This window comes from Phyllopteryx taeniolatus, chromosome 8 (genome assembly GCF_024500385.1).
Source record: "Phyllopteryx taeniolatus isolate TA_2022b chromosome 8, UOR_Ptae_1.2, whole genome shotgun sequence".
Classification (NCBI taxonomy): Eukaryota; Metazoa; Chordata; class Actinopteri; order Syngnathiformes; family Syngnathidae; genus Phyllopteryx; species Phyllopteryx taeniolatus.
In genome coordinates this window covers 16,566,285-16,590,195 of record NC_084509.1, presented here as the reverse complement: position 1 = coordinate 16,590,195, position 23,911 = coordinate 16,566,285, and the positions used below count along the sequence as shown (strand labels likewise).

At 42.1% G+C, this 23,911-nt stretch overlaps 1 protein-coding gene across 4 annotated transcripts in view; it reads left to right on the top strand.

The window, feature by feature from the left end:
* The window catches only part of ryr1b (ryanodine receptor 1b (skeletal)), a 140,020-nt gene that overhangs the window by 3,683 nt on the left and 112,426 nt on the right, over window positions 1–23,911 (top strand). For all 4 annotated transcript variants that reach the window (XM_061781085.1, XM_061781084.1, XM_061781083.1 and 1 more), the window contains exons 3-12: window positions 16,421–16,543; window positions 16,961–17,062; window positions 19,087–19,161; window positions 19,255–19,333; window positions 20,189–20,301; window positions 20,370–20,469; window positions 21,007–21,103; window positions 21,406–21,480; window positions 22,137–22,293; window positions 22,559–22,723. In XM_061781085.1, the coding sequence (XP_061637069.1) occupies window positions 16,421–16,543; window positions 16,961–17,062; window positions 19,087–19,161; window positions 19,255–19,333; window positions 20,189–20,301; window positions 20,370–20,469; window positions 21,007–21,103; window positions 21,406–21,480; window positions 22,137–22,293; window positions 22,559–22,723 (1,086 nt within the window). The remainder of the gene's footprint in view (window positions 1–16,420; window positions 16,544–16,960; window positions 17,063–19,086; window positions 19,162–19,254; window positions 19,334–20,188; window positions 20,302–20,369; window positions 20,470–21,006; window positions 21,104–21,405; window positions 21,481–22,136; window positions 22,294–22,558; window positions 22,724–23,911) is intronic.

The window sequence follows — 23,911 nt, the reverse complement described above, 5'->3', positions numbered from 1 at the left end:
GGAATTCAATTACAATACTTGTATTGCTTATTTTGTGCTGAGAAAACATTTCATTTCCTAAGTCACAGTAAAGCTCTTTTCCATTTCCTATTCTATGGTTATCACACTTTTCTTCGTTGCCATGAGATGAGAGAAGAGAGAGGAGCGAATCGGCAATAAAACAGGCCAAAATCTAGATGGGTGAGGCAGGGGGAGGAGACTACTTCCATACTAGGTGTGGTTTAACCAAATGCGAGAGTGTAGAATTAAGTCTTAAATTGATATTTAAACATTTGCACAGAGGCACATCTACAGTAGATAAACAACCATTCACATTTACACTCACGTTCACACCTATGGACAATTTAGAGTCCTCAAAGAACAAGCATGCTGTTGCAGTGTGTGAGGAAGAAAACCCACTCAAGCACAGGGAGAACCTGCAAACTTTACTCCGGAAAGCCAGAGTTGAGATTCGAACTCTGATCCTTAGAACTGTGAGACTGACGTGCTTACCACTCGTTTACCATGCTGCCCCTAATGAGATCTAATACAGTCCATTTCGGAGTTGTTTCACATTACAACAACACACCGAAATATGCTATTAAAGTAGTTTATTCAAGTAGCTCGTTCAAGTCACTGGTCAGTCCTCCAAAGGCCTTTGGTGATGTTCTGATGTGCTCCTTGAGATTCAAGATGAAAGTATAGTGCAGCCTTCATGAATTATTCAATCGTGGTGCACTTCAATGACACCATGGGGATTAAGAGTTCAGGGGCCAGGTCCCTGACTAGACGCGCTTCTAAAAAGCACCTAGTGTCGCCTGGATGAAAGGCTCCAACCAATGTTTGTGTTGATTAGGGGAGGATGCCAGGAGACATTTTGTTGGTCAGATGTTTCTCCTGACCTCAATAGACTGACTCTTTTAAATAACCAAAAATTCAATGTCATCCCTGGAAAACAAACATATGCCATAATTCATTCCAATAATTAATTGGAGACATTAATTTAGTAAACCAGTTCTAATAAAATGAATGGAACAACCAAAATTGACATTAATGAGGGCGTTCATGGCATTTTTACTCTGTGAATGCAGCCATTTATTGACATTACACCTTGTTGACAATTAGGATCTAATTAGCCAAAAAGTATCGTTGCAATAGCTTCAATAATGTGTATCAAGGAACATGTATTCATGATGGCTGAAAGATTAATATCTCATCATAACTTCTAGTTTCATCTCAAATAAGGGACAGTAAAGAACAAAGTGGGTGACTGCATAGTTGTTATGCTAAACATTAGCCTTAGCAACCTTTTTGATTTCAAGTCACAAATAATAAAATAAGTCTCAGGTGTACGTCGCATTTCGTTAGTCTAATAGTGTAGTTGCCTAAGTCATATTAGAATGTTACTTTCATAAGTTTTAGCCAAGCAAGTTGCAAGTCCTTCAAATGCGACTTAAGTCTGACTCGAGGCAAGTCATTTAACTCGAGCCCTCCAGCTCTGTACTAATGTACTAAACAACCTGGACAGTGTGTACCCAATAACCGGTCATGTGGATCCTTTACGTATATAAGAGATCAAAGTCAAATTCACGTTTTGCTCCTGAATCACAGAGTAGCGTGGCAGCATGGTTGGTTGTCCGGTGCGTTGGGTGGGTCAAAAATAGGTGTTTAGCTTAAGGCTGCCGCACGCCGAGCGACTAGGCCGAACCCAACTGAATTGTCGCGCAGTGTGCGTTCATGAGTCTTCATGAGTCCACTGTCTTCATGAGTGGCTGATCAGTTGGCCACTGTTTTTGCCGTGATTCAAAATTTGAATCGCCAGCACACACTGTCGCAACTCAGTTTTCAGCCAATCAAAATACACACAAGCTTTCACTCACGCTGAAAATCAATTTCAGAATGTACAGGGGTGGTGTTGGCAACTCTTATTTTTATGCGATGGTCCGTTCCAATCGGATTCGACTGCATCGCCCAATGTCCGGCATGCTTTAAAGAATGATTATAGCCTCTGATATCACAGGTAACTAACTCCCTGTGTTGGAATCACAAAAAACACAAAAACAAAGAAAAACGAAAAACATTGTTAATCATTAGGATGCTCACCGAACCCTAGTCTTGCGAGATTTTGCCAATGGTCCGCGTTAAATAAATCCAAATTGCATTCATACAACAGAGTCATCTGTTTACCATTGAATGTAAAAACCGTGTCACTGTTTGACAGTGTATTGCGCTGTATTTCCTCACATGGCAGAGAAAGACACTTTCAGGTTGTATTTGAGTTTCAGTCTATAATAGAAGCTTCTTTTTATAGTGTGTCACTAAAATTGTACACCCTGAAGGGAGAAGCAGGAGCAGCCAGTGGCCTACTTCATAGCATACCTTGGGACGTATCTGTATGTGTGTGTGTGTGTGTGTGTGTGCCTCCGTATGTGTGGTTGGTGGTGTGTGTAAACACCATTTTTAAATTGACCTTGCAAGTATCTCCTGGGAAAAGTTTGCGTATCATTACATACTGTATGCAAACTTTGCAAATATTTGCCATGCATATTGCGTTTATTAACTCAAGTGCAGATGGGGGGGGGATGCGCTTTTGGAATGATATTGTACAATGCTAGAAGTATAGGATCGTCATGGTGACCTAGTGGTTAGCACATCAGCCTGAAAGTTCTGAGGTCGGGGTTTCGAATTCGTGGTCCTTCCTTCTCTTCGTCTTCCTGTGTGGAGGTTGCATGTTCTAAATGTGCTTGCGTGGGTTTTCTCCAGGTACTTTAGCTTTCTGGCACATTCACAAAACATTTATGTTAGGTTAATTAAAGACTCTAAATTGTCCTTAGGTGTGAATGTGTGTGTGAATGGTTGTTTGTCAGTATGTGCCCTGATTTTGGCTGGGGACCAGTTCAGTGTGTACCTCACCTTTTGCCCAAAGTCAGCTCTAACACAGCTGCAACCTTAATGAGTGGTATGTACTGTAGGCTTTATAAAAAAATAGATGGATTGATGGATAGAAGTATACAGTAATCCTATGTTTTTTTTTTTTTTTTTTTAAATTGGACGGCACAGTGGCCAACTGGTTAGCACATCAGCCTCACAGTTTAGTGAAAGTCAAGTACACAATGAAATAAAAAAAGACTATTATGAAGAAATTTAACTGCAGGAAGCGAGGTAGACTTGGCGTAACTAATGAGTTGAGTTGCTCCCTGCAACATCAACATAGACTCACGCAACATCGTGGCGCGCTCCCATGTGAAGCTGTACTGGGATATATGTCATAAGCCCTACCGTGATTATGTCATAAGATAAGATCATCACGAATAATGTGCAGGAACTCATTTACATGTGGTAAGACTCCATACTTATAGATCATACAAACAGATTCCTCTGAGAGGCTGTTTATGTGCATTGGTAGTTGCTGCTATTTTGGTTAGCAACAGAGTTCAAATGGGCTCAGTTTAATGTCTGTGTGAACAATAGCTGGACTGAGGTAATTACACATACTTGCTTTTTTTTCCTGAGGGAAAAGGGAGGAGGCGGGACGTTGGGAAAAACTGGTTAGCACATCTGCCTCACAGTTCTAAGGACCGGGGTTCAAATCCTGGCCCCCGGCTGTGTGGAGTTTGCATGTTCTCCCTGTGCCTGTGTGGGTTTTCTCCGGGCACTCCGGTTTCCTCCCACATCCCAAAAATAATTCATCGTAGGTCGATTGAAGACTCTAAATTGTCCTTAGGTGTAAATGTGTGCGCAAAATGGTTGTTTGTTTATATGTGTCCTGCGATTGGCTGGCGACCAGTTCAGGGTACCCCGCCTCTCGCCCAAAGATTGCTGGGATAGTCTCAGCACGCCCGCGACCCTAGTGAGGATGAGCGGTACAGAAAATGGATGGATGGATGGATGCAATCAATTATAACGTTTTATCATTTGAGAAAGTGCGTAGTACCTTCAAAATAAAAAATAAAAAATAAAACAAGTACGGTGTAAGAAACCAATTATTACTCCCCACATTAGCTTTAGGTCAATTAGGCCAATTCGTCACATAAATCTGACATACTTGCATGAATAGTCACCTTTTTTTTTTTTCTTTTTTAAGAACAAAAGGTGTATTGCTACAAGAATAAAATCCTATTTTTGCAATATCAAAAGGGTGCATGTTTTCAAGAATATAGTCCAACTTTGTTAAAGAATAAAAGGCGTACCATTACAAAAATAAAGTTGTATTTTTTAAATCAATATCATGATATTATGACTTCCGGACGGCTTAGAGGAAATTCTGGTCCACCATCTGTCGTCTCATGAGGGATAAGCAGTGCACCATCAACACTGTATAGTGGGGATGGGGCAATGCTGACCTCGACTCGGGACTTGTGAGTCGGTGGGGAGAATACTTCGAAGACCTCCTCAATTCCACCGACACGCTTTTCCCATGAGGAAGCAGAGTCTGAGTTCTCTGAGGCGGGCTCTCCTATCTCTGGGGTTGAGGTCACCGAGGTGGTTCAAAAGGTCCTCGGTGGCAACGCCCTGGGGGTGGAGGAAATTCGCCCGGAGTTCCTAAAGGCTCTGGATGTTGTGGGGCTGTCCTGTTTGACACGCCTCTCCAACATCGCGTGGACATCGGGGACAGTGCCTCTGGATTGGCAGACTGGGGTGGTGGTCCCCCTTTTTAAGAAGGGGGACCGGAGGGTGTGTTCCAACTACAGGGGGATTACACTCCTCAGCCTTCCTGGTAAGGTATATTCAGGGGTGTTATAGGGGAGGGTCCGTCGGGAAGTTGAATCTCAAATTCAGGAGGAGCAGTGTGGTTTTCGTCCTGGCCGTGGAACAGTGGACCAGCTCTACACCCTCGGCAGGGAGCTCAAGGGTACATGGGAGTTCGAACCAACCAGTCTACGTGTGTTTTGTGGACTTGGAGAAGGCGTTTGACCGTGTCCCTCGGGGAGTCCTGTGGGGGGTGTATGGGGTACCGAGCCCCTTGATACGGGCTGTTCAGTCCCTGTCAGAGTTTGGTCCGCATTGCCGGTAGTAAGTCGGACTCGTTTCCTGTGAGGGTTGGACTCCGCTAAGGCTGCCCTTTGTCACCGATTCTGTTCATAACATTTATGGACGGAATTTCTAGGTGCAGCCGAGGCGTAGAGGGGGTCCGGTTTGGTGCCCTCAGTATTGCATCTCTGCTTTTTGCAGATGATGTGGTTCTGTTGGCTTCATCAAGCCGTGATCTCCAACTCTCACTGGAGCTGTTTGCAGCCGAGTGTGAAGTGGGTGGGATGAGAATCAGCACCTCCAAATCTGAGGCAATGGTCCTCAGTCAGAAAAGGGTGGCGTGCCCTCTCCAGGTCGGGGATGAGATCCTGCCCCAAGTGGAGGAGTTAAAGTATCTTGGAGTCTTGTTCGTGAGTGAGGAAAGAATGGAACGGGAGATCGACAGGCGACTCGGTGAAGCATCTGCAGTGATGCAGACTTTGTGTCGGTCCGTTGTGGTGAAGAAGGAGCTAAGCTGAAAGGCGAAGCTCTCAATTTACCGGTCGATCTACGATCCTACCCTCACCTATGGTCACGAGCTGTGGGTCGTGACCGAAAGAACAAGATCTCGGTTACAAGCAGCCGCAGGGTGTCCGGGCTCTCCCTTAGAGAGAGGGTGAGAAGCTCGGTCATCTGGGAGGAAATCAGAGTAGAGCCACTGCTCCTTCGCATTGAGAGGATAAGGTGGCTGGGGCATCTGATTCGGATGCCTCCCGGACGCCTCCCTGGTGAGGTGGTCCGGGCACGTTCCACCGGGACTACATCTCTCGACTGGCCTGGGAACGCATCGGGATCTCCCCGGAAGAGCTGGATGAAGTGGCTGGGGAGAGGGAAGTCCCTGCTAAAGCTACTGCCCCCGTGACCCGACCTCGGATAAGCGGTAGAAAATGGATGGATGGATGGATTATGACATTATCTTTCTCTTTATCTTGAAAAACTATGACTTTATTGTCGTGACATACCGACCAAATACGTTTCTCTTGTAAAGATTCACACTTTTTTTTCTTGGATAGTTGGAGTCTGGATTAAGACTTGTCCTTTAAAAGTATTTAGAATTTTTGTCTCATATCTTGTATTATTATCCAAGGGCTTTTTGCAGTGTGTCATTTCGTGTGCATTTTGAGCGCCAATCACACACACACAGAGATCCCCCAATAAATAGGTGTTAATCCCCACCATCAATCCTTCCTCTCTCTTGTTTGATGAAGTTATTTAGTCTTCATCAGTCAGACCTTCACAACCTGTAGCGTTCCGTCTATGCGTGACTAGATTTAAAAAAATAAATCATTTGACTGAGATGTTGATGCTGGCGCAATCCAGAGGATTTTGCAAGCAAAGCTGGGGCTTTAGAAGTGTTGAGCCTGGCAGATGAACACATCCAGAGACACCCGTACGCGCACACACGGCACCTGTTGTTGCGTCTGTGTTGGTAGTTTACACAATAAACAGGTGGTCTTATCTTGTCTGACACCAATGTGAAAAAAGTGAATAAAGCTAAAGCTAATAAATACAGTGAATGCAATCTGTCATCAGCTATTGTTTACTTCTCTCTTTGATGGAATTTTCCAGAATGTCCTGTAAGAGCAGCAGGAACCCTTAAAAAGGAAATGTCAGAGGAGTGGGAGTAATTCATCTCTGGAGATTCGGAGGCAAATATGGCTTTGTGACACTCTCTGCTAGTAGAAGTTGTTTTGGGGCTTCTCCTATTCTCTTTGTACCACAAGAGCAAGTAAACGAATACGACACAATTCAGACAGTGAAGAAATCAGATTCAGTTCACTGTTCAGTTCAGCGTTTTTTCAAATTTTCAAGTAATATTTTTCCTTTTTTCTTTTAAAATAATAAAAAAAAGTAAATCATATTTTGTATTTCTGAGTATTTTTGTATATATTGCATCCAATATTTGGTCTGCTATACTTCATCTCATGTATTGTATCTTGTATCTTGTATTTTCTCTTTTTAGTTATGTCTACTCTTAATATTTTTTTTAATTTTTGTTTTGTTTTCATAATATATTTGCACATTCTTTAAATATGAGTATTTTCTGTCCAATATTTGTGTATTTTTCATATATTTTGTAGTTTTGTCTCATATCTGGTATTATTTTTCTAATAATCTTTTCTATTTATTCTGCAATATTTTAGTTTTGTTTAAAAATAGCTTTTCTCACCAAGTTGTTTGTCCAATATATATATATTTTCATCTAATATTTTGTATTTTGAATTCTTATTTTTAAATATTTTCAATATTTCTTTCTAACTTCTTACTTTCCGTGTAATAATTGCTTATATTTTGAACAGTGGTGTATTTTTCATCTGATATTGTGTCCGATATGTTGTTATTTTTAATGTAGTATCTTGTATTTTGTTTTGCAATAGTTTGTATTATTTTGGAATATTTTTCCATTTTTTCCAATTTCATTATTTTTCTGTATTTTATCGCAATGTTATTCCTGACTGTAAGTCATATTTGACTTGGGTTTTACTGAGCCTTACAGCTATATGAATTTCCATCATTAGTACTAAGTATTGATTTAATGACCTTATCATCAATTCTCATACATTTGAGTTTACTGGTTCTCAAGAGCTCGGTTGCTCCTGTCTCCCCTGAACCGAGCACCCAAGTATCTGCTGGTCAGCAGGATGCAACGTGATCGCGACAGGTGCAACCACCAAAAATAGTCAGAATGGAGTGAAGGGCCAAGGCCTGTAGCACAGGGGAGGATCTGATGGAGCAAAGAGAGATAGAGAGCAGAATGCATTCTGCTGCTACATGACTCATTTCTACGTTTGAGTTCCATTTTGGATTTTCCTTTGCTTTCTGCAGAAGGCAACACAAATACAGCACATTTATTCACATCTCAGTATGATGCACTGTAGTTGTACACCACTGCATAATACAGTAATCCCCCTCTATAGAAACCATATTTGATGACCCCCCAATTTTTATAAAATTGGCTATATTAATAGTTTAAACCATACATATACCACAAATTACGATGTGAAAACAGTTCAATGTAATTTCAAACTCATCTTACATTACCCTTAAAAGTAAATGCCTTACAATTGATTTGATCTAGAATAAATGCACCTGAAGTGTCCGTTTATGTCTTACCTTTGCAACACATAAAAAAAGCAATTGTCACGCAATAACGGGACAGCCGTTGTTTGTTAGCTTCATTTTTTTTATAGCCACCCAGTAGAGTAAAAACATGCACATGCAATGAAGACTCTCCGTAACCTCCGCTAGCAACCCAGGCTAAACTTAGCCTCTACCCAACACAGATAGATCAAGATGTATCACTTAAACATACTTGCTTTAAACAAATTAGATTGATGAGCAATTTGAATTCGGAAAAATGCATCGGAACTGTACATCCAGACACTTTGGCACCAACAAGGGCACAAATAATGTCAATGGTCACTGTGGTTTTGCTGTTTCACTTACTAGACCGCACAACAAACTATCATCCTGTTTACATTCACTCAACCATTAATGAGGGTATAGAATGATATAAGGTGTTTTAGAGTCTCCAATCAACCTACCACGCATTTTTTGGGGATGTGGGAGGAAACCGGAGTACCCGGAGAAAACCCACACAGGCACGGGAGAACATGCAAACTTCACACAGGTGGGGGTGGGATTTGAACCCCGGTCCTCAGAACTGTGAGCGAGATGTGCTAACCAGTCGTTCACCGTGCCACCCTAAATAATTGCTTGAGAAAGATAAAGTATTCAGTCAAAAAACTGCTCAAGAACTAAGTAACCTGTGAGGAACTTCAAATTGTTTATTTTTTTAATTGGTGCATGAAGGTCACATAGACAAAAATACGAAATATGAATGTGCACATGCATATTTGCGGCATATATTGTCACTTTAACGATAACAACACTAAATTTCATCTTTATACATTAAGGCAAATTCATTCACAAGAATTTGTCTGAAATTAACTTTCTTTGTTTACTTACATTTGTGAAACAGCACAATAGACTCACCAGGCAAAAATTTCATACATCATAAAAGCAGGAACAAGGCACCTCAGCGCATCTTATAGCTGTTCTTTTTAGCAGTCAGGAAGGTAAACATAAATGAATGCGATGTGTTCTGCCTCTTGTGACTGTGAGTCATACACGGTTGTTTCTGTCATGCTTAACGTATATTTTTTCCACTTTGAAAACGCCACAGAGACATTGGGTGCGGTCATGTGACTGCCTGACTGCGTTTGATTGGTGAAATGGAGTCAAACGTCACCAGTGGTGTGGATTGGTGAAACAGGGTCTTTTGACAGACAGCACCTGATGCAGAATAGATCGCCCAAGCAATAATGATATGAATGTCATCATCTTCCGTACCGATTATCCTCACTAGGGTCGCGGGCGTGCTGGAGCCAATCCCAGCTATCTTCGGCCGAGAGTCGGGGTACAGCCAATCGCAGGGCACATAGAAACAAACAACCATTCGCGCTCACATTCACATGTTGTAATATGCTACTCAGACAAGTAAAATGTTTCCAAAAAGTTACATAAATAAATGTAGCAGAGTGTAAATGTGGCCCACTACTACCAGCTTCTGGTTAAGATGGTGAGAAAAGCTTAATCTAGAATCTCTGTTACTAGCCTAAAATCACACAATCAGCTAATTAGATGGTGTCAGTGCTAGAGTCCGGTGCGACACATAAAAATTGTCGGACAGCAACAATTGCTTTCAACACAACAGGGCGGGAGAAGTGAGTGTCTGGTGCTAAGTTTCACACACTAGCGGTGCACAAGATCTGATACTACCACTGAAGATGGATAAGTGCCTGGCAGACTTTGTCCTCTTCATTCTCTGCCACTGCTATATATCCAGAACAGCGACATGTGGAAAAACCTGTAAAATTCCAGCTTTTACAAGCACTGTGAAAGGAGCTGGTGTATCTTACTTGAGCTTGACGTTGGTGTTTATGTTAAGAGTGAGAAGCCCACAGTGTGTATTGAATATTTGGCGCAACTTATTGTGCACGGTACTGGCTTGTTACTCCATTAAAGGGCTTTATATGGCTTTAGATAACTACCAGTCAATCATATTGTCTCCCCGTAGTCCACATGCTTGAATCCATCCTCCAGAGGTGGGAGTAAATTGCATATATGCATGCAGATCATGAGTAAGTTTCAAGTCTTAACCTTCAAGTCATAAAATCTTGCTGAGTTACGTCAAATTTTCATTTTAAAAATTTGAATGTTCCAAAACCAGTCTCTGTATTGTCTGTTACTTTATTGTCTTCTCAATTAACAAATAACCTACATGAAGCTCAGGTAATGACCAGCTGTTGGTGAGCTACATTGTGAAGTTCACATAGTTCACCTGTCTTTGTGGGTTTTTATAGTGACAGATAACGTTAGATGTCATAGATGCTGCATCTCTTATCTTTGAGTTGTCTTTACCCCTGAGTGTATCCAATACATAATCCTTGAATCCAAATGCAGTGCTGTAAAAGTTCATTTTCTATACAAACTTGTTCAAAGTTCAGATACAAATTTTAAAATGAACTAGTTCGGTTCATCGGTCATAATTCAAAATTTTGAATCAAGTTAACTGTTCCAAAAATGAACAAATTCATAGTTATTTCTTCTTGAATATTTTGCTGCGAGCAATTACTCTAAAAGAAATGGCATTTCTCCATTGTTGCCACCCATTCAGTCCACACTATTATCATGCTACAGCTTTCACCCCACAGTCTCAAAAAACATGAGGAAAAACTTGTTGCTTGAAAGGTCTTTTTTTTTTTTTTTTTTTTAAATAATGAATTAATACAAAAACAAGATTGTAGTCCTTAATGTGCAAACACAAAGGACAATCTGAGGTAGGACATGAAGATTGTACTTCAAAGTGCAATATTCAACATCCAATCCTGAGTCGGATTCGAAAAAATCGGAATATTAGTGTTCACATCGACATAAAAATCGGATACATGTCACAGTGGGCAAAAAAAAAAAGAATTGACCTGCAGTAGGCGGCACGGTAGCCGACTGGTTAGAGCGTCAGCCTCACAGTTCTGAGGACCCGGGTTCAATCCCTGGCCCCGCCTGTGTGGAGTTTGCATGTTCTCCCCGTGCCTGCGTGGGTTTTCTCCGGGTACTCCGGTTTCCTCCCACATCCCAAAAACATGCATGAATTGGAGACTCTAAATTGCCCGTAGGCATGACTGTGAGTGCGAATGGTTGTTTGTTCCTATGTGCCCTGCGATTGGCTGGCAACCAGTTCAGGGTGTACCCCGCCTCCTGCCCGATGACAGCTGGGATAGGCTCCAGCATGCCCGCAACCCTAGTGAGGAGAAGCGGCTTAGAAAATGGATGGATGGATGACCTGCAGTATGACCTTAGTCATAGTGCTGTTGTGAGTTGCATGTGTGATGGCCAGGCCACTACAGAATGTGGGGAAATGCAGTTCCACATCTCTGGCGCTTCACTACGCCACATACACTCAGGTAGATTACAGATCTTTCATTGTGTGTGTGTGTGTTCGTGTGTATATATATATATATCATATATATCATATCATATATATCATATCATATATATATATCTCCACTCACATGAAGAATATTACCAAATCTGCCTTTTTTCATCTCATCAGCCTCACAGTTCTGAGGAGCGGGGTTCAATCCCCGGCCCCGCCTGTGTGGAGTTTGCATGTTCTCCCCGTGCCTGCGTGGGTTTCTCCGGGCACTCCGGTTTCCTCCCACATCCCAAAAACATGCATGAATTGGAGACTCTAAATTGCCTGTAGGTGTGAATGTGAGTCTGAATGGTTGTTTGTTTGTATGTGTCCTGCGATTGGCTGGCAACCAGTTTAGGGTGTACCCTGCCTCCTGCCCGATGATAGCTGGGATAGGCTCCAGCACGCCCGCGACCCTAGTGAGGTGAAGCGGCTCAGAAAATGGATGGATGGATGGATATATATAAGAAAAGACCAGTTAACTTCGTCAAAAAAAAATTCTGTGTCGAGTGACAAGACAATTGCTTTTAGATTATTACCCGGAGACATACTTACCGTATTTTCACGACCACAAGGCGCACTTAAAAGTCTTAAATTTTCTCCAAAATGGACGTGGCGCCTTATAATGCGGCGCACCTTATGTGTGCACCGAGTTCCAAAATCTGTAAATGTTGTTGTGTGACTTTAATGAGCGCTCCGCTTGACTGACTGGGAGCATTTCCTGCCGATACGCTGCTTATATAGAGGAAGGCGGACGTGACTGAGGACAGCATGCGGACGCTAAAGGGGGAAGGGTGCACATGACAGAGGACGATTACAAGCACTCCCCCAGTAGGTATATAGCACCAGTATGTGAATCGGTTTGGCTAAGGACCGGCACATAGAAGAGACACGCTTACGAAGCACAGTTTAAACTGCAAGCTATCAGTTACGCGGAGGAACAACTTCAAAGCGAAGTTGTAAGTGGCGTGGACGCGATGGATGATAGATGGCGAACACAGTTTTACTAAGACTAGGAGGCAGCGATGGCCGAGTTACGCCAATAATTTGTAAATGGATTGTGGATGCTTGGGCTAACGTGTCTGCTTGCACTGTTGTTCGAGCTTTCGTAAAAGCCGGCATCATTTCTGAGGAGACGTACGGCAACGAGACTGACTCCAACAATGACGAGAAGGAACCTGGCGTGTTTGATTGAGAACTTGCCCAGCTGTTCATTTCGGATACAGAAGATGATGACTTTGATGGATTTGTGGATGAGGATAGATAAAAAAATAACGTGAGTACATTGTTAAATACTTCAATAAAGTACAACCGAAGTCAGTTTTGCTCCCGCTGCCTTTTTAAAAACATTGTTTTAGCGTGCATGCATGCTACTGTATGTTTTAAGCTAGCGTATGTTTTACCATGCCTGCGCCCAATAATACGGTGCGCCTTATGTATGTGTTAAATACAGAAATAAACCACGTAACTGAGACTGTGCCTTTTAATATGGTGCACTTTATGGTCGTGAAAATACGGTATTAGGTTTCTCAGTCGCCTGACATTGTTGGTGGAGCTCCGACCTTTAATAAAACTGGTTTGGTCATAATGTCTGATCGACAGCAGAATTTTTTCATTCTTAGAAATTATTTTGATGTCCGTACTAATTAGTGACAGCGGTCGGAAATAGCGGCACAAGCAATTAAAGCCTATAGCATATCTATGGAATTTAGTGAATGGAACCCGTATCACATGCATGTTAGTCAAATGGTGTACGGAGTTGCTGAGGCAGCACATTGAGGAAGAACTCGAGCCCCCACCTCTGTCATGTTGATGTGTTCTCTCTAGGATGTGTTGCGGGCACAGGTCCAATGGGTCAGCCGGGTGACAACCCGGACATCCTGACCTTCACTTAGAAACTTCTCTGCTCCATCAAATGTGGTGAGATTGTCAAATAATCAAGGGTTGTATTTTGCCCGCCGCAAAGTGTCAACCTTGAAATGCAGAAGGCGTCCTCTATTAATAAAGCGGTGAGTTAAGCTCCAGAGTTTGTGTGGCCTCCGTGTCAACTTTCTACGTGGTCAACGTGGACCACATTCACTCAGTGTGACTGCTGGAAGGTCAAAGCTGCGTGGGTGTAGATCACATGTGCTCACAACACATTTGTTTCGGTAAAACACAGTGAGTTGTGTGTGGTCATGTCTCATGTGCTCAGAGGTGGCAAAAGTATTCACACTCTGTCCCTAAGTAGAAGCACAGTACATATACTTGTAAATAAATGTTCTGGTAAAAGTGTAAGTACTTATTCAACTCTTTTGTACTTTGTGGTTTCCTACCACTGCATGTGCCAATACTGGCCAGATTGTGTAGCCTTCCACAGTGCTTGACATACCCCAATGGAAGAGTGCTAAAAGGTGGTGTAGTATGGCTCACATTTCCTAGTTGAAACAGAGTATACAGTGGTGCATTGACTTACAAGTTTCATTTAATTCCGTGACCATGCTCATAACGCAAAACCCCTGTATCTCAAATCATCTTTCCCCATTGAATTGAATGTAAATGTCATTAATCTGTTACAGGCCCACAAAAAACACCAACAAAAATGTTTGTAACATGTTGTGCTTTATAAAAACATATAGTAAATAACATCAATAAATAGAATGTAAAGAATGAAACAATTTGTGGATGTTGTTTTAATGGGGTTTGTGCTGCTCCTCCTGGACTGTGTTCCTTGGCCACTGGGGGCAGTATAATACATACATAATAAATACATGAAGAAGACAGTCACAATAGCTCAGTAAGCTGCAGTAATAGTAGTCATTTGCATTTTGCACAAGTGCCTGTGAGTATTGTTATTGTTTTTCTACATGTGGCTGTACCGTTTCTGTTCAAATAGCCATCGCTTAAAAGGTTATAACTAATGCAACATCAATGCTAGTTTCATTAGGCCGTCTATTGTGTTTTTCATTATGTGTTAGCATTAAGCTAGCAGACTTTTGTAAGGCAAAGTAATGCGGTTTGGTTAAATACACAATGTGTAATTCTCTTTGTTTTATGTTGAATTTTACATTAAACTTCAACTGGGCATCGCAATAAATACCTTGAAGCAAACACACTGGGTCTCTTTTTTTGAAGCCATGTTCACTATCTGCCAAACTGCTGCTTGTTTTGAAGGTCACTGCTACCATCTCGCGCTTGTAACTGAATTTTTGCTTGCAACTCAAGACATGAAAAAAATGTCAGAGCAACGCTCGTATCTCGAAAAAGTCGGGACACTCGTAAGTTGAGGTGCCACTGTGGTTACATTAGACTTGCAGTGGTGTTGTTGGTGTGTGTGGGCACATTGCTCCACTTTATAGGGTGCAACAGAAGACCTTGCAGCTGCAGGCTAGAGGAGAACAGACATTTTGGGTTTGAGGAGAGATAGATGATTGTATGGTTGAGAGGAGACACACATTGGCTGTGAGTACATGAGTTGACCAGATTTTATGAGGTCACCCATCTGAGTCACTTTCCATTTTCCCGCTGTGCGACATATAAATGCAAACGTCCTCGATGTCGCTTTGAAGCAGCAGGTGCCCCTGTACCCCAAACTCTGTCATGCAAAATCATGGGTGGAACATTTCAAGTCTGAAATATCGTCATGATGAGAGCACAGTGGAGAGTAACAACTCTGACAAATCTGAGCAGAAGTGAGCGAGAGGAGCGTGAGTCAGGTTAAGTGGCGGATCTTCTTGCTTGTGTAATGGTTGAGTACAGCCAACAGCTGAGAATGTGAATGTCATGTGGGGGGTTTGACAGGGGACGGAGTGTTTATTGCTGTCTTTTGCACCAGTCAAATTAGCGCTCCACTTGGGACGTGTACACTTTGCTTCGTTCCTTCACCCACAGATCACAAAAAAACAAAATAAAATATTAGAATGCAGTGAGACACGTTCTACTCCGTGGATGAGAGAGAGCAAACTCATCCCGCAACATACAGTTCCCTCCAAAAGTATTGCAGCGGCAACATCAAGGTCAATTTCTTTGTTTTTATTGTATACTGAAGACATTTGGGTTTCAGATCAAAAAATGAATATGAGACAAAAGTTCATAATTCCAGCTTTTATTTCATGGTATTTACCATCTAGATGTGTTAAACAACTCAGGTCAGAGCAACTTTTGTTTGAAGGCACCCACAAAACTGCGTTCTGCGTCTGGGACAGCGCACTCTGGCAATTGGTGCACACTTCTTCCAAAGCTGTTTTTCCGGTTTCCTGAGTTTTAAACACGTTACACAGGATGGGCCGATACTGTACATATGATTTCCATTCACCCGGGACGAGTTAAATCACACGTAATGTAAAACGTAAGTCATGTTGTCATTGGTCATTTTTGCATGTTTTCAGACAACAAGGAAAAGCACAACAAATTAAAAAAACAAGAAGAGTTTAGTTGCCTCAATTCAAACTTTGTGGAATACCATGATGACCTACCGTATAACTGTAAAATCTACACCAACATAAAGAAAAAAAATGTTTTTAGCAAGCACCTTGGTATTTTTTTATTGACGTTGTTACAGTCTGGGAACAATTAGGTGATTTTGCGTTTAGGCTTATGATAACACTAAAATTATTGGAACGATAGACCGCACTCATGTGCAACTTGTGTTCGAATATCCAAGGTTAGTTTGCCTCTCCATCTCCATTACTTCAAATTTCATTTTGCACTTGTAATGCTCTCTCAAAAATTTCAAGCTGAAAAGTCTCAGAATACATAAAGTGCTAAACCCTCATTTAAAGAGGGAAATTGTCCCAATAGTAGGGTCTGAAACGGGTCAGTGCTAACAATCTTAAATATGAAATGTGTCCAATATTTATACAGCAAACTCATCTCCAAACACAAATCCCCCCAAATTAACCAAAACCCTAATACAGTGGAACATCTATGTGTAAAGTAAATACCATAAGTGTTTGTGTGCTTTCACATGTGCAGGATGACCAGGTGGTTCTGCAGTGCACTGCCTCCATCCTGAAGGAGCAGCAGATTAAACTCTGTCTATCCTGCGAGGGGTTCGGGAACCGCCTCTGCTTTCTTGAGACCACCTCCAATGCCCAGGTAACTAATCATCTTGAAGAATCCACTTCAGTGATTTCTTGCTTCTTTCTGGAGGTGGTAGTTAGTCACATACAGTATGTGCTAGTCATGAGTAAGTCTGACAACCCACCAGTATTTTGCGCGCACTACACAAAACAACTTTTCTTTCATAAAAAACAAAACAAATGGCACACTATCTTGAAAAGAGGCAGCTTTTCAACTAAAAACAGTGAAAACTTTTCAATATATGTAGTTCAAGTCAAAGTCATATCGAGTCCTTTGTAAGTTTTAGCCAAGCAAGTCCCAAGTCCCAAAAATTGGTGACTTACAGTGCTGTCTGACTTGAGTCAAGCCATATGACTCGTGTCCCCGCCTCTGCTTCGTCTCCAACCCAGTGTTGCATTGTTTTTCTTACTTTTTTCGTATTTTTTTTCGCAGAATGTGCCTCCAGACTTGGCAATATGCAATTTTATTCTGGAGCAGTCGTTGTCGGTGCGTGCTCTGCAGGAGATGCTGGCCAACACGGTGGAGATGACCGAGGTAGGAGTCTGAAAAGGACATGGCGAAAACAAGGTTGCAACAATGGTGCAAAGGTTTCTCTCTCTCTCTCTCTCTTTCTCTCTATCTATCTATCTATCTATCTATATATATACCATATTTCGAAATAGTGGTTCAGAGGGTTCATTTACTCAAGTGCAGATGGGGCTAGATGTATGACATTGGCCTTTTGAAACTGCACTTAGCAACTCACACTGCACCGACGAACCCATTTATTGTATATGTGCTGAGAGGGCATTAGGACGGATCACGAAGTGAAGCACAAAATGAGCGTTTGCCACGATGCAATGCGCCCTCAAATTAAAAATGCTTAATTCAAAGTGTGGCATCGCAGGGACATCAGAAACCGCATCCAATAGGAGAGGGGCTGGCGGAGTGATTTTAGAGTTCTAACAACAATAGACCAACCAATGAAAAAGCCTCCTTGTTTCTTTGAAGTAAGGCTTCTACGCAAGCCCTTCCCGAAAACATGCATGGTGGGTTAATTGAAGACTCTAAATTGCCCATAGGTGTGAATGTGAGTGCGAATGGTTGTTTGTTTATATGTGTCCTGCGATTGGCTGGCGACTAGTTCAGGGTGTACCCCGCCTCTCACCCAAAGATAGCTGGGATAGGCTCCAGCACGCCCGCGAACCTAGTGAGGAGAAGCGGTATGGAAAATGGATGGATGAATGGATAAAAGCTATGTAAACATATAAAAGATCGACACTGTTTAATAAAAACCTGTTTCCATAATTTGAACATTATGGAGCCACCCATCCATCCATCCATCCATCCATCCATCCAACCATTTTCTTTAAGACTTATCCTCATTAGGGTCACAGGTGTGCTGCAGCCTATCCCAGCTGACTTGAGTGAGAGACGGGGTACCCCCTCGACTGGTCGCAAGTCGATTGCAGAGTACATAGAGCATTTACACTCACATTCACTCTGGACAGTTTAGTCTTTGGTGACCCTAACCCACATGTTTTCGGACTATGTGAGGAAGCCAGAGTTCCTGGAGAATACCTACATGGGAGCATCCACACAAGACTGTAAAACAGATTTACAGTATTAACTAGTCCAAAGTGCTCCCAATCGTAATACATTTCTACTGAATTGTATTTATGTAGGCGGCACGGTGGACGACTGGTTAGAGCGTCAGCCTCACAATTTCTGAGGACCTGGGTTCAATTCTCGGCCCCGCCTGTGTGGAGTTTGCATGTTTTCTCCGGGCACTTCGGTTTCCTCCCACATCCCAAAAACATGCATTAATTGGAGACTCTAAATTGCCCGTAGGCATGACTGTGAGTGCGAATGGTTGTTTGTTTCTACCCCGCCTCTCCTGCCCGATGACAGCTGGGATAGGCTGGGATAGGCTCCAGCATGCCCGCGACCCTAGTGAGGAGAGGTGGCTCAGAAAATGGATGGATGGATATATTTATGTATAGCTGATGAACTGTTTTTGCTTATGGGATGGGAGAAATCACATTGTTCTACTGTCTTATAGTGATACGTATGGTGTCCATTTTGTTACCTTGCCCTATAAAGCAGTGTTTCCCAACCTTTATTGAGCCAAGGCACTTATTCTACATAAGAAATATTACAGCGCACCACCAAACACAAATGTCACAAAAATAAATAAACTGAATTTATGATGATCTTGTCTCAGTTTACTCACAAATTGACTTACTCTGTGTGACATCTGGGTCTGTTTAGTTGAACACAAAGCTTGCAATGGCAACAGGTGTATACACAGGTTACTTGTAACTTTTGCCATCGAGCGGAACATAATTTTATTGTTCTGCCTGAAACGATACATTGCTGACATAGATAGATGAACAAAGTTACATTATTTGACAAAATAAACAATAATTGTAATAAAAATGAAATGAAAAAAGTGGAATTGCATAATTTCCCGTGGCACAGTGGTTGGGAATCACTTCTAAAAAGTAGTCGTGGAAGCTGTGTGTTATCCAGAGTTATCCATTTTTATAAATGTTTGTTTCTTGCCTGTACTTCCCCAGTCCTCACAAGGTGGCGGCCATCGCACCTTGTTGTACGGTCACGCCATCCTTCTCAGGCACAAACACTCGGGCATGGTAAGTTAGATTTTTTTCATTTTTTATTTGGAGGAGGGTATTGCTGTATTTACCACTCAATGTATAAGTTCTGAATCCAGACTCTCTCTCCAGTACCTGAGCTGTTTGACCACATCTCGGTCGCTCACAGACAAGCTGGCCTTCGATGTGGGACTACAAGAAGATTCCACTGGTAAATTTAAGAATGCTCTGTTGAGTGGCTATTAAAAAGCTCAAGCTAACAAACGTTGTTATTGCTTAACAATTGCTATTTTTATGGGTTGTGAAGGCGATATACACACAACAGTGGCAACTTTTAGGATGTAGGGCAGGTGGGGGCACTTTTAAACGCTAAGTTTCCATTCCGGAAAATGGGAACATCACACACTAGGGGGACATAGGATAAAAAGTGAGGGGGCACGTGCCCGCTGTGCACCCACGTTTCTGCCGCCTCTGCATACATATGCACCTCAGGTACATTTCTTCAAACTCAAATCACCTGTAAGCCATTTATTTTTATGGATAATGTTGCAAGATGTGTTTGAAATGATATTGAAGTGTTTTTGGATCATAGTTTGTAGTATATTTACGGTTTACACAATTAATATAGTGAATCCGCTTTTTTTGCAGGGGATTCCAGACCCACCAGGTATAGGTGACAATCCACGATATAGAGAGACCAAATAAATTTTTTTGGGGGGGTTAGTTTTACCTCTCCCACATGCTCAAAACACATTTAAATGTATTAAAACACTTTTTTAAGACATTGTAAACATATTTCAAAAAACCCAAAAAATTGGAAGCATAAAATGTATAGAAAATACTGTATTTAATGTAGGATCTGTGTGATGGATACATGCATGTGGCTTTAAGAGGCAGGGCCTGGTGGGGTGGCATGTGACGTCTGCGAGTCTGCAGGTGGGTGGATGTGAATTACTTTTTTTTTTTTTCGGTATGGCTTGGTCAATATCCCCTGTGAATAGTGAGGGTTTGCTATATTCTTTTTTAGAATTTAAGATACCCTGACTCAGCATTCTTGTTGATACAGGTGAGGCGTGTTGGTGGACTATTCATCCCGCCTCCAAGCAGAGGTCTGAAGGTGAAAAGGTCCGGGTGGGGGATGACCTCATCCTTGTCAGCGTGTCCTCTGAGAGATACCTAGTAAGACTCCTCAAAATGTGCACAGTGTACAGTCTTTATTGGCTGACCGCTCATTGCTCCTCCCTCAGCACCTGTCCTATGCCAGTGGAGATCTGATGGTGGACGCCTCCTTCATGCAGACTCTGTGGAATATGAATCCCATTAGCTCAGGATGTGAACTAGCTGAAGGTGGAAACACACACACATACATCCACAGATATATAAAAATAATTCCAAAAACAATCAAATGAGTCTGCATGTTCTCCTCGTAGCGGTGTGGGTTTTCTCCGGGTACTCCGGTTTGCTCCCACATCCCAAGAATGTGCTTTGTAGGTTAATTGAAGACTCTAAATTGTCCATAGGTGTGAATGTGAGTACGAGTGTTTGCTTGTTTATATGTGCCCTGCGATTATTTGTAGTTCAGGGTGTACCCTGTCTCTCGCCCAGAGTCAGCTGGGATAGGCTCCAGCACACCCGTGACCCTAGTGAGGAGAAGCGGTAAGGAAAATGGATTGATAAATAAAATGTTATGCAAATACTTAAATAATGATGTAACTGAAACACCTGAAACAAGGAGACACAAATGTTTAAAAAAACAAGTAAAAAGTTTGATTATTAGTAAAATGAAATCTAAATAAATCAATCCTTGATCTGAACATTTAGCTTTTTGTTGCCCTGCTCGATAGCGTTTCACACTTTATCGTGGCCCTTTTCTGCTGTTTACAGGGTTTCTGACAGGCGGCCACGTTCTCAGGCTGTTTCACGGCCACATGGATGAGTGTCTGACCATTGCCACACCGGAGGAAGGAGAGGAGAAGCGCAGGTGAGAAAAGCAAGGTGCAAAACATCTGTGTCTGAGTAGCATTAAATTCATTTTTTTCCACTAGCTTTAAGCTTTATTCATTTAATTTACTTTTTTTGTACCCAATATTTTAAATGTAGTTATTTATTGATATTTTTTATTCTTTAAATTTATTTTATTGTTTCTAGCTTTAAGCATTTAATACACAACAACTGTTTATTCATATTTTTTTTTAGCTTCGTCTATCATCTTTCTATTATTTTGTATGTCTATTGAATGTGTGTGTGTGTATGTGTGTATGTCTGTTTGCGTGTATGTTCCAGAATGGCTCACTACGAAGGCGGCGCTGTGTGCAGCCAGGCTCGTTCCCTGTGGAGGTTGGAGCCTTTGCGGATCAGGTGATTATAGATACATGGATAGATAGATACATTCATTCATTCATCTTCCATACCGCTTATCCTCACTAGGGTTGCGGGGGTGCTGGAGCCTATCCCAGCTGACTCTGGGCGAGAAGCGGAGTACACCCTGAACTGGTTGCCAGCCAATCGCAGGGCACATAGAAACAAACAACCATTTGCACTCACATTCACACCTATGGGAAATTTTGAGTTTTCAATTAACCTACCATGCATGTTATTGGGATGTGGGAGGAAACCGGAGTACCCAGAGAAGACCCACGCAGGCACGGGGAGAACATGCAAACGCTACACAGGCGAGGCCGGATTTGAACCCAGATCCTCAGAACTTTGAGGCAGATGTGCTACCTAGTCTGCCACCTTTCCGCCAGATAGATATATACCGTAACATAATATAACAACATAACAAGGAAAGAAAGTCATATCTTAACAATTTATTTTATTTTCTCAAAAATCAGTACTTAAAAAAAAAAAAAACTTTATTCATGCAGCGATGTCAGATTTATGTGATATCTCAGAATCATGTTAGAGCTTTTAATTGGTTGGGCAGTGTCCTGTCCTGTTACACCAGTTACCTGTTACTGTCCAGATAACCACTGGATTAAAAGATGTGAATGTTTTCCCTCCATCCCCTACAGTTGGAGCGGTAGCCACTTTAAGTGGGGTCAAGCGTTCCGCATCCGCCACATCACCACAGGCCGGTACCTGTGTCTGGATGAGGAGAAGGGCCTGGTGGTGGTGGACTCAGACAGAGCCAACACCAAACTGTCTGCGTTCTGCTTCCGCGCATCAAAGGTCTAATGTGATTTTTTTTTCTTTCATACACTATTCACAAAAAGAAGAACTTGCTGTTTTTTAACAAGGAGCTAAATGGTAAAATTCACAACAGGTGTTCGATCCATACCAAAGTGTAGACAAGGTAAAATTTAATTCACCTGTAAATTTTAAGAGTGCACTCTAGGTTCATCCTGAAATTTCATTCACGAGCCCGATATCGAACTTTATGTGGATAGTGTCGCTGTTTGTAAATATCTTTTCTCGTTTGGTCGCCACCGAGCAGGAGAAGGTGGACGTGGCTCACAAGCGAGACGTGGAGGGGATGGGCATTCCAGAGATCAAGTATGGAGAGTCCATGTGTTTCGTGCAGCATGTATCCACCGGCCTGTGGCTCACATATGCGGCGCTGGATGCCAAAGCTGCTCGTCTGGGAATGATGAAGAGGAAGGTGTGCTTGCTTATGCATCTACAAATTTGAGAACATGCTTCACCTCGAATTAGGGCCCAATTTACCCAACTTAATCCACATTTACCGTAATTTCTCGTGTATAATACGCTCTTGAATTATGTACGCCCTTAAAGTGACACCCAAAAATCAGGAAAATGCTTCTACTTATGTATAGCACGCATTATCGAGTTGCTGCTATCCATATATTCCATTTTTTCATTTTATTATCTGTATTTTATTAGGTTTTTCCAAGAATTATTCTCCTTTTTTTGTCATTATCTTCAAAGCATTGAGACGAAGTTCTACAGTGCTGATAGCGAGGCGACTTACCCTCAGTTCTGCTACAATCTGCAGCAGCTTCTCCATTTCTGGAAACTGTGCCACGTTCCCACATCCTGAAGCTCTTTCATGTGCTTTTTCTCAGAGGATTTTCTCGTTTGATTTCCTCCACAAGCTCACGTCAGATTCATTCACATTGAACTGTTGCGCCGCTCAACGGTTTCCTTTGTCTTCAGCAACATTGATTACTTTTTATTTAAAGACGGTTGAGTAACTAGCCCTGTTAGTAGACATTTCCTACCTTAGGTTTAAGGTATAACAAACTCACGGGTAACCTTTTATGCCATCTAGTGCAGTAACACCAGATAACAATAGCAATATGGCGGCTGACACAAGGACGTCAGGATGCTCCAGTGAGCAGTCCCCGTTTATCCATCCATCCCTTCATCCATCCATTTTCTACACTGCTTATCCTCACTAGGGTCGCGGGTATGCTGGAGCCTATCCGGGCTAACTGGAGGAGGCGGGGTACACCCTGAACTGGTTGCCAAACAAACGCAGGGTACATTTTAACAAACAACCATTCCTACTCACATTCATACCAACGGTCTTCAATTAACCTACCGTGCATGTTTTTGGGATGTGGGAGGAAACCGGTGTACCCGAATAAAATACCCATGCAGGCACAGGGAGAACATGCCAACTCCACACAGGTGAGGCCGAATTTGAACCCGGGTCCTCAGAACCGTACCCAGTGCCCCTTTACTGTAACATATATAAATGCGTAAATGTGAATGAAAGTGTACACCTTTTTACAACCCCTTAGTGGCAGTATACATTTATACAATGTGAAAGATTTTCTTCATTTTCCTTTTATATATGTATAATGTGCACTATTGACTTGATAAT